This window comes from Myodes glareolus, chromosome 18 (genome assembly GCF_982192425.1).
Source record: "Myodes glareolus chromosome 18, mMyoGla1.1, whole genome shotgun sequence".
Classification (NCBI taxonomy): Eukaryota; Metazoa; Chordata; class Mammalia; order Rodentia; family Cricetidae; genus Myodes; species Myodes glareolus.
This window is the reverse complement of record NC_142043.1, coordinates 62,383,140-62,401,663: the sequence shown is the minus strand read 5'-3', so window position 1 is coordinate 62,401,663 and position 18,524 is coordinate 62,383,140. Positions and strand designations below refer to the sequence as shown.

At 50.8% G+C, this 18,524-nt stretch overlaps 4 protein-coding genes across 12 annotated transcripts in view; 3 read left to right on the top strand and 1 right to left on the bottom strand.

The window, feature by feature from the left end:
* Tspear (thrombospondin type laminin G domain and EAR repeats) overlaps positions 1 to 18,524 on the bottom strand; it is a 158,351-nt gene that overhangs the window by 91,035 nt on the left and 48,792 nt on the right. The gene's annotated exons all lie outside the window — the stretch shown is intronic.
* LOC148119178 (uncharacterized) lies at positions 692 to 1,500 on the top strand. 6 transcript variants are annotated; one of them, XM_087898308.1, is made up of 2 exons: positions 692 to 775; positions 824 to 1,500. In XM_087898308.1, exons 1-2 carry the CDS (start codon positions 692 to 694, stop codon positions 1,391 to 1,393), a joined length of 654 nt encoding a protein of 217 aa, XP_087754434.1. In that variant the 3' UTR covers positions 1,394 to 1,500. The 6 variants fall into 6 exon arrangements, with proteins under 6 accessions (XP_087754434.1, XP_087754438.1, XP_087754436.1 ...); XM_087898312.1 differs by having other exon boundaries at positions 692 to 792; positions 889 to 1,500; XM_087898310.1 differs by having other exon boundaries at positions 692 to 792; positions 859 to 1,500.
* On the top strand, positions 8,225 to 9,413 carry LOC148119177 (uncharacterized). Its single transcript, XM_087898306.1, has one exon. It carries the CDS (start codon positions 8,275 to 8,277, stop codon positions 9,019 to 9,021), a length of 747 nt encoding a protein of 248 aa, XP_087754432.1. The 5' UTR covers positions 8,225 to 8,274; the 3' UTR covers positions 9,022 to 9,413.
* LOC148119176 (uncharacterized) lies at positions 15,688 to 16,759 on the top strand. Of its 4 annotated transcripts, none has more exons than XM_087898304.1 (2): positions 15,688 to 15,856; positions 16,004 to 16,759. In XM_087898304.1, the coding sequence occupies exons 1-2, from the start codon at positions 15,706 to 15,708 to the stop codon at positions 16,552 to 16,554; spliced, it is 702 nt and encodes a 233-aa protein (XP_087754430.1). In that variant the 5' UTR covers positions 15,688 to 15,705; the 3' UTR covers positions 16,555 to 16,759. The 4 variants fall into 4 exon arrangements, with proteins under 4 accessions (XP_087754430.1, XP_087754428.1, XP_087754427.1 ...); XM_087898302.1 differs by having other exon boundaries at positions 15,688 to 15,871; XM_087898301.1 differs by having other exon boundaries at positions 15,688 to 15,916.

The window sequence follows — 18,524 nt, the reverse complement described above, 5'->3', positions numbered from 1 at the left end:
GTTGCTCACAGACACACTGGTCTCTGCTGAGTTTCTTGTTGCTGCTGCTGGTGGGGATGTTTTGTTTTGTTTTGTTTTTGTTTTGTTGTTGTTTTGTTTTTGTTAAGGTTTTGAGGCAGAGTCTCCTGAGGTAGCCCGGGCTGGCCTCAACCTTGGGACCTGTCTGCCTCAGCCTCTCTGACCTCTGATGAGATCTTACGATGACTCTCCGTTGGCTCTTCCTCTTTCATCTCCCTAGCAACCATCAGCACAGGGTGGAGTCCTGATGGGTATGGCCCTGATGGGTATGGCCACCAGGCTTCTACCAGTGTCTGACATCTTGCACACTGACAGAGGAGGATCTTTGAGCTACCGGGTTTTCTACCTGTTTTTCTCTCTCCCAGAAACCAGGCCTCAGCGTCTCACAATCTCTCCACCTGGACAGAAGCTGGCAGATAAACTCGCTACTCTCAGAACTGAGTTCCCTCTCTCACTCTTGAGCTGCCAGCAAGCCCTGCTTCCCAGACCACCCAGGTCCAAAGCTGTGGTTGGTCAGGAAGAGGAACTTCCCACAATGCACACAACAGGAAGAAAGGTGCGTCTGCCTCTGGGGAAACAGGCTGGAGGAGGATAAAAGATCAGCGGCCCAGGACTTCACACACTCACTCCCACTTGCACACTTGAACACTCAACTTCCAGCACAACCTTTACCATGGCCGCCTCCACCATGTCCGTCTGCTCTGACGCTTGCACCAACTCCTCCTGGCAGGTGGATGACTGCCCAGAGAGCTGCTGTGTCCCCAGCTGCTGCCAGTCCAGCTGCTGCCAACCTAGCTGCTGCCAGTCCAGCTGCTGCCAACCTAGCTGCTGCCAGTCCAGCTGCTGCCAACCTAGCTGCTGCCAGTCCAGCTGCTGTGTCCCCAGCTGCTGTGCCCCAGCCTCCTGCCTGACCCTCATCTGCACCCCAGTGAGCTGTGGGTCCAACCCCTGCTGCCAATCTGCCTGCAGCAGCTGCTGCACACCCTCATGCTGCCAGCAGTCTAGTTGTCAGCCCTCATGCTGCACCTCCTCACCTTGTTGTGTGACCCTTTGCTGCAAGCCTGTCTGCTGCACACCCATCTGCTCTGGATCCTCCTGCTGCCAGCAGTCTAGCTGCCAGCCCTCATGCTGTCAATCCTCCTGCTGTGTGCCTGTCTGCTGCAAGCCTGTCTGCTGCAAGCCCTGCTCCAGCGTGTCCCTGCTCTGCCGCCCTGTGTGCAGACCCACCTGCTGTGTGCCCAGCTCCTCCTGCTGTGCCTCCTCCTGCCAGCCCAGCTGCTGCAAGCCCTGCTCCAGCGTGTCCCTGCTCTGCCGCCCTGCCTGTTCCCACCAGGCCTGCTGTGGCCTCTCCTCAGGCCAGAAGTCCAGCTGCTGAGAGCCAGAACCCACTGTGAGCAGCAGGAGCTACCTCCCCACCAGCCTGCAGTTGGCACTCAATGCAGGCACAGCTCAGAAGAAAGATTTATACCATCTGAAGAGAAACCAGGGTATAACTCAACCACTTAGAAGGATTATTGTGTTCCTCCTCCAGCAGGTCCCAGGAGTGCTGGTTGCTCCCTTTCCATCCCTGCCTATGTGGATGACCTTGCTTCTGTGGTCAGTTGTACCATTGTAGACCCATGCACTTCAATAAAGCTTCCTCTGACCCACTTAACTTCTGTTGTGACTGTCACCCTGGGGCCTCGTTCTGGAGCCTGAACCCCTTCAAATCTCCCCTGTACCTCCAGCTGAGGGGATTGGAGTCATTACAGAGACCCACAGCTCCCTTATTCCACGCTCTGGTACTAGGGTCAGGGTTCCTCCTGTTCTGGGTCTAGACCTGCGCGATCCATCTCTGGGGCCCATGGAGTGACTCTGAGACACCCACTGAAAGGGCTTCATGGCAAGGGAAGTCATGCTATGGAGGGCAATGGAGAGTGGGTCTTTGTCCTGGGAGAAACTCAGCACTGTGGCTTTACAAGAATTCCGGGACTGAGGGCAGCCGCCACTCTGTGGAACTCACACCTTGTCTAGGTGCCAGCACAGTCCCTATCACCTAGAAGGCAGAGGTAGGGCCTCAAGGTTCCTTGGTCATGTCACAGGCCGACCACAGCCCCATGCAAGGTGCACAGCTGAGGAACATGGTATCAACTGTAGGAGCTCAGCTGAAGGGGGTTCGTCAGCTCCAGCCAGCCCACAGCTCAGGGGCCAAGGATCCCAGGCAGATTTGACCAAACAGAACAAAGTACATCAGAGCTTGAAGACGGGTCTTTCAAAATATCACATTCAGACAGAAATAAAGGGGGGAAACGGAGGAGCATGGGAGATCTTTGGACACCATCAATCATTAGCATCACCTTCACTGGCATACCTGAAGGGGAAGAGAGAAAAGTTCAGAGCACAAAACAAATAAACAAACAAAAAAACCCACAAATATGTCATCTGGAAAATTCCTTAGGAAAGATACACCCAGGGAAGGGGAAAAGGCCCATTAGATGGACATGACAGGGAAAAATCCTTGCTACTGCATATTATATATGGTTGACAAAAGGAAGGACAAAAAGCTCTTAGAATCTGCAAGAGAGAAGCACCAAGTCTCATTTGTCAGTAACGCCCTTCCCTCCCCAAGATCAACTGCAGACTCTTGAGCAAAATTTAGCAGCCCAGAGAGTGTGGAATGCCGTGTTGAAGTCCTGGAAGGAAATAACTGCCAACCAAGATTACTAGCCCAGAACAGAAGAAGCAGCAAAGACCTTCCCCAATAAACAAAATGAAGTGATTTCATCACTAAGATAACTACCTTTCAAAGAGAGATCAAGAGAGTCTTACACCCTGAAATGACAGGAAGGCAGCTACCATCACGGTTGCATATGAAAGTCTAAATTCCCTCAGAACACAGGAGAAAAATAGAAAAGAATCAAATACTATCAGTTCAGCAAAACATCAAATGACAAAGATGAATAAGAGAGGAAGAAAAGAAACAACACAAAACCACTAGAAGAAAAGCGGCAAAATGGCAGGCGCAAGCCCACACCTTCATCAAGAACTCTGAATGTAAACAGTCTTAATGTGTTAATTAAAAAGACAGATTGGCTGAATGGATTGAAAATCGAGATCCAACAGCACACTGCCTACAAGAAATTCACAGCATCAGAAAGATACACAGGCAGAGAGCATGAAAGGAAGAAATGAAAGTTTTTAGGGCAAATGGAACTTAAAAACACGCAGAAGTGCCTATGCCTATTTCTGACAAAATAGAATTAATATGAGCAGAAAGAAGAGACAAAATGTAACTGCATAATGACAAAGGGGTCAATTCATCAAGAAGACAAGGTTGGTAACCTATATGTACCCAATGGTGGTTGTCCAACTTCACAAAGCAAGCTTCATTTGACCCAAAGTGAGACAGAACCTGACAAAATGATACTGTGCCATGCAACAGACGTCCCCAGCAGTGGGTGGAGAAAGCAAAAGTCAACAGATGCCTGAGCTAACAGCACAGCAGAGTAAAGGATGTGTGTGCTGGCGGACGCCTACAGGGCACAGGGCGTTCCAACAGCTGCCCAGACACATTCTTTCCTTCGGCACATAGAACTTTCTCTGGAACAGACCAGGTCAGAGCTACAAAACAAGTCTCCACAAATTACCAACTGGTGTGGGAAGTCCTTCTCTCTATGTGTTGCTTTTATTGGTTAATGAATAAAGAAACTGCCTTGGCCCTGTAATGGAATGCTTCTGGGGCACATGCAGGAGCCTAGGCTCAACCCTTGATTACACCAAAAGAGAGACAGAGAGAGAGAGAGAGAGAGAGAGAGAGAGAGAGAGAGAGAGAAGAAGGAGAAATTAAGATCTGTCTGCATAGTTAGGAGAGTCCATGGCTCAAAGACCTGCTCTACAATATTTTTTTTTATTTTTCCATGAGAGTAGGGACTCAAAAACAGCATTCAAAACGACAGGGAGAAATGAGGTTTATCTGTAACATCTGTCTACATCTGGTCTCCAGACTCCATGAGTCAGCCCCTGACACCCAAGTTCCCTCGTTGGTCACCAGCCATTGTTCAGGATTCTCTGCCAGTTTACCTTGTTGACATAAACTCACAGCCATGACCCTGTTTCCATGGGTGGTTTTATTTCTTTAAATCCTTTGCCTTCAGTCGGGTTAAACATTGGCCCGTGTTTTCTCCATCGCTGAAGTTCCCACAGCTGGACTTCTCCGTCTCAGTGTCCCAGCTCCCACCTGTATTTCCTGTGGGTTCCGTTTGTACTTCCTCTTCCTGGTTCCCTGAGGTATGAGTTTGGATGACCAGTCTGGGCTCTTCCTTCGTGACTCTGAGTTTCCCACTTGTGCTGCTTTGGCCACATCCCAGCTTGGGTTTGTTGTGTTTTTGTTTTCGTCCACCTCTCGTACCTTCCAGCTTCTCTCCTGACTCCTTCGCTGTTTAAGTCTGTGTTCTGTTTCTACAGATGGATGAACTCTCCAGTTCTGTTTTGATTTCTAGTTCTTCCGTCCTGGTCAGAGATGGTGCCTCACATGATTTCAGCTATTTCAAGTTTTATTGAGACTTTGTTTGGCCCGAGGCGTGAGCTGACCTGCAGGACAGGGAGAAGCCACTGCTGCTTGGTGTGTTCTGTGTGGGTGTGCACCTCGCTCTCTGAGCCCTCTGTGCCTTGACTCGTCTTCTACCTGCCTCTTCTTTTATTTCTTCTTTTAAAAGTACTAACTAACAATGGCCTGCTGGCATTGCCAGCTGTCATCTGTGTACCAGAGCTGTTGAGTTCTTTCCCGTTCAGCTTCATCTATCTTGAGTTCTATAGGGTGACAACCATGTGTTTTTATAGATTGATCTCTATTGGTGTTTCATGTCTCTCACTGTCTCCTTACCAATTCTGACTCTCCGGCATGTGCAGTCTGCTTGCTGCTCAAATCTCTGTGGTTACCGATTCCAGGGGTCTCCTCCCCCATTCCTCTCATTTTCATCTGTCTGTGTCTTGGGCCTGTATGAACTGGCCTGGGCCAGGGGATGTGACCTGAGATGGTCACTAATTAAAACTCATCTGAACGAAGAGCCCAGGGCCGATGGCTTCAGAGATGAGTGACCATAAACTTAGAAAAGAATTACAACCTCTTCCACCACTGCTCCCGACCCACAAAACACAATCAAACAGACCCCAGCCGCAGAGGAAAGGCTTGTGTGACACAGCTGAGTGTCAGAAACGCAAAGCCGACTCAGCCGAGAAACCAAACAGATCAGGACATTTCAGAGGACTGAGGGACTGCACAGCCATCTCAATGATGCAAAAAGATGCTTAGGGAAAGCCAACACCCTTTCATGGTCAAGAACAAACCTAACAGAACTCCCTCACTGCAAGGCAGGACACCTACGAAGCCCCATCCCTGGCCCTTTCTAAGGCAGGGAGGAGGCGAAAGTGTCCATTCCCACATCTACTCCATACTGCACTGGAGGTAATAAAAGAAGTCATCTGGCAAGAAAAATCACAATGACCAACAGAAAGGCCTTTGGGGTCAAAATGGTGCTGCTGGTGCAATGACGGGTGTGGAGGTCAGCAGACTACACCAAACCACCTGCTTCCTCACAAGGGCGCCAGGACTCACAGCGAGCCAAGAATGCTCTCTTTCACAGGTCATCCTGGGATGGTCAAGGGGTCACACACTAAGATGACATTACACTCTCAAAGACAAACTCAAAATGGATCAAAAGAGAAAAGCATAATGACCAATCTACTGACCAAAGACTCAACTGTGGTGTTCAGACACATCACAAAAGCACAGGGAACACAAGAGAAAAGAAATTAAACTACCAAAAATAAGAAGTCATTGGGAGCTGGGCGAGTGATGCCTGCCTTTAATCACAGCACTTGGAAGGCAGAGATAGATGGATCTCTTTGAGTTTGAGGCCTGCCTGGTCTACAAAGCAAATTCCAGGAAAGTCAGGACTCTGTTACCCAGAGAAACCTTGTCTGGAGGGAAAAAAACAACAACAACAACAACCAAAAAACAGCATTGGGCATCAATGGACATTATTGGAGAATTCAATGACAACCCTCAGAACACAGACAGTCCAGGAACCTGCTACCCAGAATCCATCAAGAACTCCATAGCCGGGCAGTGGTAGTGCACACCTTTAATTCCAGCACTCAGGAGGCAGAGGCAGGTGGATCTCTGTGAGTTCAAGGCCAGCCTGGTCTATAAGAGCTAGTTCCAGGACAAGTTCCAAAGCTACAGAGAAACCCTGTCTCGAAAAAAAAACAAAACCAAAATAAACAAAAAAAAAAACAAAAACAAAAAACCTCCATGACAGGAGAGACAACCCAATCTACAACAAAAGAACCACACAAATTAATTTTTTAAAAATGGCATTGCATAGGACTTCAGAAGCCACTTCCCTAAAGAAGGCATACATATAGAGATGGAGTGAGTACAGGGAGTCCGGGCCAGGTCATTAGAACCAACCTGGAAAATATGGCGGAAGCCAGTGCATACCATGGGTCAACTGTCACCAAACACACAGGAGCTGCAAAGGCTTCGGACAATGACTGCTTTGCAGACCCTAGGGGGATACAGAATGGAAACGGTCCCCATAGGCCCGCCAAGACTAAACACAGAATCACATACTGAGCTTTTTGGCCTTAGGTCTCTGCCAAGGAGTCCGTGAGAGGTTCAAACATGAACACAGGGATATTCACGGCGGAGCTGCTCACAGAGCACAACGGTCAAAACAGGCCGTGTGTTCATCCACCAACAAGAGAGAAGTGAAGTGTGGTGTAGCCACACGAGAGAATATTGTTCAGCCATGAAGAAACAATGGTCTCCTGGCATAGCTGTGACTGGATAGATATGGAAATGTGATGTTTGGCGGCTCCAGGGAGACACCAGCCAGGACACCTCCATGGGCTCCTTGAGGTCAGGTTTTGAGCCTAATGGCTCTGATTTATTTTATGTATTTATTTTTGGTGTTTTCAGACAGGGTTCCTTTGTGTAGCCCTGGCTGTCCTGGAACTCACTCTGCAGACCAGATGGGCCTCAGACTCACAGAGATCCTCCCTCCTGCCTCTGCTGCCCAGTGATGGCTCTGATTTTCACAAATGTGTTTCTAGCCCTGCCCTCTGCTGTTGCTGTCTTTAGCTGCCTGACTAAGGGACGGTATCTGATCTCTGACCTTTAGAGAGAGGCTGAGGGTGAGGCTGGGGAGTGGAGTGGAGTAAGGTTTGAAAGTCCTTCAAAACTAGGTGAAGAAGCTGGAGAGATGGCTCAGGTTAAGAGCACTGACTGCTCTTCCAGAGGACCTGGGTTTAATTCCAGCATCCACATGGCAGCTCACAACTGTCTGTAACTCCAATTCCAGTAGATCTAACACCTTCATACATGCAAGTAATATATCAATATATTAAAAAAAACAACAACAACAAGAAAAAAGGAAAAAGCCCACCTAGGTTTAAGAGGAGGCTGGGAGACCTCAGGTGGAGAACAGGTGAAACTGTGGATCACTGGCAGAGATCTAGAGGGCTCAGGGAGCCATCGCTATCATACACATCTCTGGGCCTGAATGCTGATAAGCCCTGTCATACGTGAAGCTGTGTGTAGAAGTTCATGGGATGGGACAGAGCTTGTGTGAGAGGTTGCACCAGGTATATGAGCCAGAAAGCCCACACTATGTGGCATAGAAGCCCCACTCTGCACAGCCAGGCCCTTGAACTGCTGAGCTCTGTCCCTGTGTTACTGTATATGCTTTCTGGGGCATGAGGACCTGTGAGTGCCCACTGAGCTTAGGCATCTGACGATATGGAGGGCTCTGAGATGCAGAGGCCGTGGATGGAATGTTCTGGCCACAGTGCTGGTCTCAGATGCAGGAAAGACAACTCTGTGATGGGGCCATCACCTCTCTCCCAGCCACAGGCAGGCCGGATCACCCTCCAAGGACAGGGCTGGAAGATGTGGTAGTCTTGGTGCTCAGTGCCATCACCCAGCACCCTGGAGGGTGGCCACAGGTACAGGACAAAGGGCAGCCCAGGAAGGCCACGCTTTTCCTCCAGGTGTGGCCTATTCTTAGGGGAACCAATCCAACAGGAGATTATGACTGAGCACCCTCCAGACTGAACAACAAGGAAGGGGAAGGGTGTAGAGCTTCCTGCAGCAAAACACACCTGGGGGATAAAAGCCCAGAGCCCAGAGCACCTCACACACACTCACCACACACACACACACACACATACTCACTCAACACACTCATACACTCCCAACTCCCAGTCAGTCTCACCATGGCCGCCTCCACCATGTCCGTCTGCTCTGACGCTTGCACCAACTCCTCCTGGCAGGTGGACGACTGCCCAGAGAGCTGCTGTGAGCCCAGCTGCTGTGCCCCCAGTTGCTGCCAGTCCAGCTGCTGTGCCCCCACCTGTTGCCAGTCCAGCTGCTGTGCCCCCAGCTGCTGTGTCCCCAGCTGCTGTGTCCCCAGCTGCTGTATCCCCAGCTGCTGCCAGACCAGCTGCTGTGTCCCCAGCTGCTGCCAGACCAGCTGCTGTGTCCCCAGCTGCTGTGTCCCAGCCCCCTGCCTGACCCTCATCTGCACCCCAGTGAGCTGTGGATCCAGCCCCTGCTGTCAATCTGCCTGCAGCAGCTGTTGTACTCCCTCATGCTGCACCTGTTCCCCTTGCCAACAGTCCTGCTGTGTGCCTGTCTGCTGCAAGCCTGTCTGCTGCACACCCATCTGCTCTGGATCCTCCTCCTGCTGCCAGCAGTCTAGCTGCCAGCCCTCATGCTGCCAGCCATCCTGCTGTGTGCCTGTCTGCTGCAAGCCTGTCTGCTGCAAGCCCTGCTCCAGTGTGTCCCTGCTCTGCCGCCCTGTGTGCAGACCTGCCTGCTGTGTGCCCAGCTCCTCCTGCTGTGCCTCCTCCTGCCAGCCCAGCTGCTGCAAGCCCTGCTCCAGCATGTCCCTGCTCTGCCGCCCTGTCTGTTCCAGTCAGGCCTGCTGTGGCCTCTCCTCGGGCCAGAAGTCCAGCTGCTGAACCTGAGTCCTCATCTGGGGTACTGTCGAGCACAGGCTGCTTCTGCACTACTCTAGCCATTCCCACCCTCTAGGCTTGACCACAGAAGACTAGCCAAGGTCATCCAGAGCATGGCTGGTTCCCGAGTCCTTCCCCAATGGAAGGTGGAAGTGCCTTGATGGAGTCCCACTGTCTCCTTAGGCCCCATGTCACATGATTAGTCCCCACTCCAGCGGTCCTAGCCTTCCCTGGGCTCTCACTGCATATGTCCTGATCAGCTTGCCCTTTGGGCCTGGGGAGATAGTTCAGTGATTAAGAGCACTTATGCTTTTGCAAAGGACCTGAGTCCTGTTCCCAGCGCACAAAGGGTGACTTACAACTGCCTATTGTAAGTTGTAATTCCTTTTCCAGGGTATTTGCTGCCCTCCTCTGGCCTCTGTGGGCACCTGTGCTCATTTACACACACACACACACACACACACACACACACTCAGACCTTAAAATAAAAAATAAATCTTCAAACTTGCTGCTGTCTCCTACTGACCTGTGTCTTGTGTGTGGCATGGGGTGGCTGGGTACGATGGGCCAGGCTTCATACAGCAAGTGGGACCTAGCTCAAGGGGACACACTGGCTCTTTGCAGATTAGCTCCTTAGTATCTGAGGCTAGGGATGTGAGGGGGGAAAGTGACTACCATGTAGCCATGGACCCCTGAGCCATACCTGTCCTTCCCAGCCCTGCAGCTGCACTGGGGTCCCCTTGAGCATGACCCTCCTACCAGGAAGCCACACCCCCAGTCTCCCCTGGAGTGGGGGACCAGCCCTTTATGGCAATGCTCATCTTGCCTCCAGCTTTCTCTGCAGCTCTAGCCTCCCCAGGGTCTACATCTCAACCAGGGCTCCAGCTCCTGCCAGGACTCTAAGAGGTCCCAAGAACGCCAGCCTCCTGAAGTCTTCTGGGAGACTCCTGTCAATCAATCTGGCCCTCCTGGATTCCAACATGTTCCCTGCAGCCCTTCCAAGCAGCTGCCCCACACAATGTAGAATCTACAATCTACGTCCTTCCTTACTGTCCAGTATGCCAGACCCAATATCCTGCCCTGCCAAGCACAGGGACCACATGAGTGGATGCCGGGTATAAGTGTGAGGACTGATGCTGCCAAGATGCAAAATCTAGCATCACCTTGGAAACAATCTGTCAGTGTATGTGGTGTCCCTTTCTCAGGACAGAAGCCCACCTGCTGACCCCTGGCCTCATCTGGGGTACTGTCCCCCACAGCCTGCTTCTCTACTCCTCTAGTTATTCCTACCCTCTAGCCTTGACCACAGAGGACTAGCCACATGCCTCCAGATAGGCTCATATATTTGAAGGCTCCATCGCTAGGGGGTGGAACTGTTTGGGAGGGATTAGGAGGTGTGGCCACGTTGGAGGAGGTGTCCTGCTGGAGGAACCAGGCCCAATCTTGGGGACGTGAGACACAAGCTCTCGGCTATTGTTCTAGCGCCATGTCTGCCTGCCTGCTGCCTTCCCCCCACCCCCGTCATGATGGTCATGGACTCGCCCTCTGAAACAGTAAGCAGGCACCAATAAAATACTTTCTTTTATAAGTTGCCTTGGCTGTGGTGTCTCTTCACAGCATAAAACAGTGACTAAAATACCATGACTGTGAGGGAAATTTCTAGATTAGGTTGACTGAGGTGGGAATGTCCACCCTAAATATGGGTGGCACCATTCCCTGGACTATGGTCATGGACTGGATAAAAAGAAGAAAGCAAGCTGAGCCCCCACATTTCTCTCTCTCTCTCTCTCTCTCTCTCTCTCTCTCTCTCTCTCTCTGCAGATGGACCAATTGCCTACTGTTCCTGCTACTGCACCATCCCCACTATGATGTGTCCCCAGGACTACACCATCTCCACTATGACCGACTGTGTCCCCAGGACTACACCATCCCCATTGTGATGGACTATGTCCCTGGGACTACACCATTCCCACTGTGATGGACACGTGAACTTGTGGGGACATTCTGTACCCAAACCATGAAGTAGGTGTCAGGGGTGGGTCAGGGAATAACAGAAAGAGTACTCAGGGCCAAGGAATCTGGGGTGAGCAAGATGACAAGCCACCTGCTGTAGGGATGCTCTGGGGTGAGCAAGATGACAAGCCACCTGCTGTAGGGATGCTCTGACACCCTTGGCCTTGTCCTTCAAGCCTTGGCTCCATGGTACCCTAACCACTTCCCAGGAAAACTACCCAATAGGAGTCACGGGCCATCATTAGGTCCCTGTGGCTGATAGCCCTGCCCCTTCACCTTAACTAGGGCATTGTCTGAGAGCACAGAACCCATGGTCACAGACCCTTAAGACTGAGGTCTAACCTGAAGTTGAACCTGATGGAAACAGAACAGCAAAGCCAGGTTCTGGGCACGAAGGGTGGCTGTGGGTACCTGGGATCTTCGGCTGACTGTGCCTATTCTAAAGAAGAGCAACCAAGAAGGATGTTGCCTCTAGCCCAGCAAGGAACAGACAAGCCATCTCTCACTGAGTCTCCTATAATGGCGTCACTTCAGAAGAGTGACCAAGTGACTGGGACCCTTGCCACACACCTACTGCCAGTGAGAAACTTGGCCAAAGTCGGAGCAGGAAGAAGCACAGCTGAGCAGAGAGCAACATGCAGCCCAGGAAAATACTGGAGCCGGGACAGCACCTCAAGATACATCGCAGGTGCCTGAAGCCTCGGACGGGGCTGAGCATCAGCCTGAGGGTCCTCCAGCCCCCCAGGAACCTCCAAGAAAACTAGACATAGGTGATTAACTGTGTATAACCATGAACAGCTACAACAATGTGCCGCAATCAAAATAATATTAAAAGCCTTCGCTGTTTATTTTTGCAATTTTTCATTTTGTAGTTTTCAAACTCTGGAAAGAGAAACAGGTAGACACAGGGGGTTGTGGACCAAGAGCAGGATTTCATCCTAGAGAATAAGAACAGGCAGGGGGAAAGGGAAAGGTGTGAGGGAGGGGGGAAGGCACCTAGAGGTCTGTAGGTGGGGGTCTTGCCAACAGGGTGCGTGGCAGATGGAGTGTACCATGCAGCTGACGTAAAGGGCACATGCGGGAGGTTGCGGCTGAGATGCAGCTCGAGAGAGCTGGAAACCCAAGTGGGGAAGGCAGGAGCCAGAATCAGGAATTAGGGAGGGCAGCTGGGAATGGCTGGGAACACTCAGCCTGTAAGATGAGAAGCTTCCTGAAGCTGAAGGGATGTGTGAGACCGGAGCTGAGGACAGTCTCATGGTGCTGTGAGCCTGGGTGGTACAAGGGACTAGAAAGAGATGGGGTCACCAGAAGAGCAATCCAGTCACAAGCCCAAGGCAGTGACACACTTCTGGGGTGTGGCGGCAAAAGGATCAGGAGTTTGTGGCGAAATTTGACTATGTAGTGAGGCTAGCATGGGCTACAGGAGCGATTGTCGCAAAAAGAAAACGTTGTTGGTACAGTCCTCCACTACTGCTGCTCCCGGCAACCTGAGGAAATGCCCAGCCGCCCATGGAAGGAAGGCCAGCCCTCTCTGCACAGCTATAGGATGCTCAGTTCTAGCATGGGGGCCTCAGACATTGATCTACAGGAGAGGGCAGACATGACTCATTGAAGTCACAGTACAACCTGTGAGTCAGGACCTCTGTCTACCTGGCAGTGACCACATGTGTTAAGGGAACTCCTTCAGCCAATAGCCTTTTAGATACTGGCCCATTTGGGGTGTGGTTGGAGGTACTATAAGCGCAGACAAAAAGCCTGTGTGTCCCTTTTTCTGCTGGATTCGGTTCCCAGCTTCCAGTGCACACAGAGGAGTGCACATCACTAATCACTACCCTCATGTGAGTCTGGTCCCCAAATAAATAAACCTTTGTTAGACTCCATTCCAGGCTGTTGTGGACCTCTTTCATGCGCCTACATTCGGTGCCCAATTTTAACTTCATAAAGAGTTACAGTGGCTGGTGAGACAGTCCTCACCCGAAACCCCAGTCTTGGGGAACCGGGAACAAGAGGATCGCAGAGTTCGAGGCCAGCCTTCACAGTGAGATGCTACATGAGCACAGCCCCTTAGGCAGAAGGGGAATAAAGCTGAACCGGATCACACAGACTACTTAGAAGCTTACACTGCTGGGAACAGCAAGCACCATAGGTGGAAACTGCGTCAGAGAAGCTGTGGAATGAAAGCGCTAACTCAAGGAGCCGCACAGACACAGGAATAAAGTCTGAAGGAGGAAGGAATTCAAGTGGAGGCAGTGATAAGAGGATCCTACTTGAGAGGCCAACCTGGGCTATAGAGACCCTGACACCCTAACTCCAAAATAATACATAAATAAATAACAGTGAGATAATCTAGCTGGTCTTCTAAATGGACCAACGGAATTTTAAAGGCAAATCTAATGTAACAAACACATCAAATGGGATCAAGAATGAGTGCATGGGTAGGGGAGGTTTTAGTGTTAGGTACAACAGGACAGCATGAGACTAACACAGTAAAGATTTTGGTCTGACTCTTCAGACATGGGCTCAGGTGGTTCTAAAGGAAGACCATTACCACAACATTTACAACGTTCTGGGGCTGGAGTGAAGCCATGGGCTTCTGAATTGATCTAGTAAGACTGCTGGATCCCTGGTGCTAAAATCAGAGAGGAAAAGCAGGCAGAGGGACAGAGGGACAGACAGAGGAACAGACAAAGGGACAGAGGGACAGACAGAGGGACAGAGGAACAGACAGAGGGATAGAGGGACAGACAGAGCAACAGAGGAACAGACAGAGGAACAGAGGGATAGAGGGACAGAGGGAGAGAACATAATAGAAGGTAAGAGACTCAGGGTAAAATGTCAGTATTTTCCATTGTGCCAGCCATTATGGACACTCCTTAAAAACTTCAGGTCACCCTGTGGCCCAGAGTCCCTCTGTGGGCACGTGGAGGAGACACCCATACCCCCCTTCGCACACCCTCAGTCACCGCCAGCCAAGTGGTGGAGCATCAGACGAATGGCTTTAACAAGGAGGAGATCCCAGCATTTGTGGAGGACATTCCACACCGTGAACTAACTCAGGCACAAACAGCCCCACCTCTCCACTGTCAGCTCACGATGGTGGACCCAAAGCACAAGCCTTCAGTGGCCTAGTGGTCCAATCTGGAAACTAATGAACACATCCTGGGTAGGGTCTAGAAGTCTGGGGACCAGAGGAGAGAGAGCTTGGAAACTCCAGCGGACTTGCTGGGGTCACAGGGACATTACATTTGCCTTCCAAGACGAAACCACTCCTCTGTGAACTTGAAGAGAAAATGGCCATAAGAAGTTAAACACTGGCAACTCAGCATAAGGATGAACAGACTCCAGTGACAGAAAGTGCGTGGAAATAAAACCAGGACGATCTTGCAAAGCATATGAAGGATAAAGATGAGGAAAATGGGAGGATCAAGACACATTGAAGACTCACACCAGAAGAATGGTGTCCAGAGTTGCCAAAGGGAAAGCCGAGAAAGGAGAAATGGGTTTTAGGATAATCCCGAGATGAGATGTCACACTGCAAGCTTCAACACACAGCAAAGCAACACACAGCCTGGAAACGAATATTGGCATTCTAGAATAAGAAGGAAGAAAGGAAGCAACAGACAGAAGTTGAAAGACAGAGAAAACTGTCAGGGAATTCCAGGTGTCTCTGCTCAGAAACACGGGCACCAGGATAACAGGCATTGTTACCTGGACTTGGAGGGACACTGGTTCAAACCAAGACTTTTTGTTTATTAGACTGTTTTTTTTGTTTGTTTGTTTGTTTTTTGAGACAGGGTGTCTCTGTGTAGCCCTGGATGTCCTGGAACCCGCTCTGTAGACCAGGCTGGCCTCGAACTCACAGAGATCCACCTGCCTCTGCCTCCCGAGTGCTGGGATTAAAGGCCTGTGCCACCACCACCCAGTTCCAAGCTTAGAATTCTATACCCAGCCAGACTATCCTGGCACGGGCGGGCAGGCCAGGAGTTTCTGAACTGCGGCCACTGCAGGAGGTGGAGTCTCTGGTCTTGGAACCACAGCAAAACAAAACCAGAAAAAGCTCAGCATCTCCCTGGAAATGCTGAGTGTCTCAGGAGGAGGACCAGGCACTGCATAGGGAAGACGCCACCCTGCCTGAGCACAGTCTCTCTCACAATACACACACAGTCTCCTGTCAACAAGTCTCTGAGTCAACTGTGTTGTATACGACTTGCATCTTGCTAACCTTTGGAGGGGGTTGGGGGACTGTCATTAAGCCCCCAGGTGAGTTGTATTATGTAAGATATGTACATTTTTATTTTGCCTATGTTTTAAAATGTTTAAAACAACAACAATAATGATAGGTCCCAGTCGCTCAGGCATAGGATGACAACCCCAAACCCTGTTGCCCTGGAGCCCTGCTCACCTCCAAAACCTCTCAGAAGAAGTGGCCTCAAATGTTTCTCAGGCCTTCGGCTGAGTCAAAACAAACACAAACACAGGTGAGGCGTGCACACCTCCGATGACCGGCGCTAATGAGGGGGGTCCAGCCAGCCAGTAAGCAGGAAGGGAAGCCCGAGAGGTTCCTCACTTGGACAACACCAGCCCAGAGCACTATAAAAGCCAAGAGCAGCCCCTCTCACACACACACACACTCACACTCTCACACTCACACAGCTCTTACCAGACCTGCCCGCCATGGCCACCTCCACCATGTCCGTCTGCTCCAGTGACCTGAGCTACGACAGCCGGGTCTGCCTGCCTGGTTCCTGTGATTCTTGTACTGACTCCTCCTGGCAGGTGGACGACTGCCCAGAGAGCTGCTGTGAGCCCAGCTGCTGCCAGCCCAGCTGTTGTGTCCCCAGCTGCTGTGTCCCCAGCTGCTGCCAGTTCAGCTGCTGCCAGCCCAGCTGCTGTGTCCCCAGCTGTTGCCAGTCCAGCTGCTGCCAGCCTAGCTGCTGTGCCCTCAGCTGTGTCCCCAGCTGCTGTGTCCCAGCCCCCTGCCTGACCCTCATCTGCACCCCAGTGAGCTGTGGGTCCAGCCCCTGCTGCCAATCTGCCTGCAGCAGCTGCTGCACACCCTCATGCTGCCAGCAGTCTAGCTGCCAGCCCTCATGCTGCACCTCTTCACCTTGTTGTGTGACCCTGTGTTGCAAGCCTGTCTGCTGCACACCCATCTGCTCTGGATCCTCCTGCTGCCAGCAGTCTAGCTGCCAGCCCTCATGCTGCCAATCCTCCTGCTGTGTGCCTGTCTGCTGCAAGCCTGTCTGCTGTGCCCCAATCTGCTCTGACTCCTCATGCTGCCAGCCATCCTGCTGTGTGCCTGTCTGCTGCAAGCCTGTCTGCTGCAAGCCCTGCTCCAGCGTGTCCCTGCTCTGCCGCCCTGTGTGCAGACCTGCCTGCTGTGTGCCCAGCTCCTTCTGCTGTGCCTCCTCCTGCCAGCCCAGCTGCTGCAAGCCCTGCTCCAGCATGTCCCTGATCTGCCGCCCTACCTGCTCCAGTCAGGCCTGCTGTGGCCTCTGCTCTGGCCAGAAGTCCAGCTGCTGACAGGCTGGATTTCTCAGCCTTTACAGGCTACACCTTTATTCTTAAGCGATTCTCCACTCTCGGGAGCCCCTGGTAGTCACCTGGGGCCACCAGAGTTGTCTCACTATGAATTGGGGGCTACATAGCTGCTGCCCGATAGGGTTTGAGGGTGCCACCCGGCCCCTCCCCCTACAAATCCCTCTGTGATATAGAGAACAGCCCCAGGAGCCTGTTCTCTTGACCATATACTTATACCAGATGTGACAGGTTCACTGCTGTGTTCAATAAAGTGTTTGTATCAGAACTCGTGAACTGGCTGTGTGCATTTTCTGGAATGTTCTGGGTCTTCATATCCAGGCTACCATGGCCCTGGGTGCCTTTCCCTGCAAGCTCAGGAAGATTCTCCGATGCCAAGTCAGGACACTGGGACAGAACCTGAGGCGTGTGCGTCTGTCCAGTAGTCTCTCAATGTGGCTGCAGCACAGGAACACACGTGGAGGGGCCAGGGGCTTCCATCAGGAGGCCATGATAAGAGGTTTCCACCATGTCTGCCTCAGATCACGAGAACATGAGGATCAGCCCCTACTGTGGCAACACTGGTCACATCTGAGTTTAAGGCCTGGCTGAGGAGGGACAAGGCAAAAAGACATCATGAGTCACCCCCAGGATGGTGAGGAGGACAAGGTGGGGCTCCCTGTGGACCACTAACATTGGAGAGTCAAGTGAACTACATTCAGACCAGCCAGGAAATTCGGTAACAGGAGAAGACTCCTCCACAGGCTGTGAAGATAAGTTCCATCCTACCCCAGCTGAGCTCCTCCACCCAGGAAGTGTTGAATAGAATCCCAAGGGAAGGATCTCTGAACACAGTGGTGTTGGGATGATTGTTTTGTACTGTGAATCTCTGTCCTTCCTCACCTGCCTAAGGTACCTTCTGATTGGTTTAATAAATAGCTGAATGGCCAATAGCTAGTCAGGAAAGGATAGGCGGGACTTCCCAGCAGAGAGAGAAACTCAGGGAAAGAATCTGAGGCGGGAAGATTTACCACCCAGACTCAGAGGAAGTCAGACATATGGTATCAGGTACTGAGGAGAGATAATGAGTCATGTGGCAGAATGTTGATTAATATAAATGGGTTAATTTGAGTTATAAGAGCGAGTTGGGAACAAGCCTAAGCTAAGGTTATTCTTTCACAAGTAATAAAAAGTTTCCATGTCCGACCACTTCCTAAATATAACCCCGGAAGCACAAACACTGAGAGACACAATTAATAAATGGGACCTCCTGAAACTGAAAAGCTTCTGTAAAGCAAAGGATACGGTCAACAAGACAAAACAGCAGCCTGCAAAATGGGAAAAGATCTTCACCAACAGAGGTCTGATCTTCAAAATATACAAAGAACTCAAGAAATTGGTCATCAAAAGAACAAATATTCCAAATTAAAAAAAAATGGAGTACAAACCTAAACAGAGAACTCTCAACAAAGGAATCTAAAATGACTGAAAGACACTTAAGGAAATGCTCAACATCCTTAGTCATCAGAGAAATGCAAATCAAAACAACTATGAGATTCTATCTTACACCTGTAAGAATGGCCAAGATCAAAAGCACTAATGACAACTTATGCTGGGGAGGTTGTGGGGTAAAGGGAACGCTCCTGCATTGCTGGTGGGAATGCAAGCTGGTACAACCCCTTTGTATGTCAGTGTGGCAATTTCTCAGAAAATTAGGAAACAACCTTCCTCAAGACCCAGTATGACCACTTTTGGGTATATATCCAAAGGATGCTCAATCGTTCCACAAGGACATGTGCTCAACAATGTTCATAGCAGCTTTGTTTGTCATAGCGAGAACCTGGAAACTATCTAAATGCCCCTTGACAATGGAGTACTACACAGCAGAAAAAAATAACGACATCTTGAATTTTGCAGGAAACTAGATGAAGCTAGAAAACATTATTTTGAGTGAGGTAACACAGACCCAGAAAGAC

What these genes read in the sequence shown, in the direction of transcription:
- LOC148119178 (XM_087898307.1), top strand. Translation starts at nt 692, where the DNA reads ATGGCCGCCTCCACCATGTCCGTCTGCTCTGACGCTTGCACCAACTCC.
- LOC148119177 (XM_087898306.1), top strand. Translation starts at nt 8,275, where the DNA reads ATGGCCGCCTCCACCATGTCCGTCTGCTCTGACGCTTGCACCAACTCC.
- LOC148119176 (XM_087898300.1), top strand. Translation starts at nt 15,706, where the DNA reads ATGGCCACCTCCACCATGTCCGTCTGCTCCAGTGACCTGAGCTACGAC.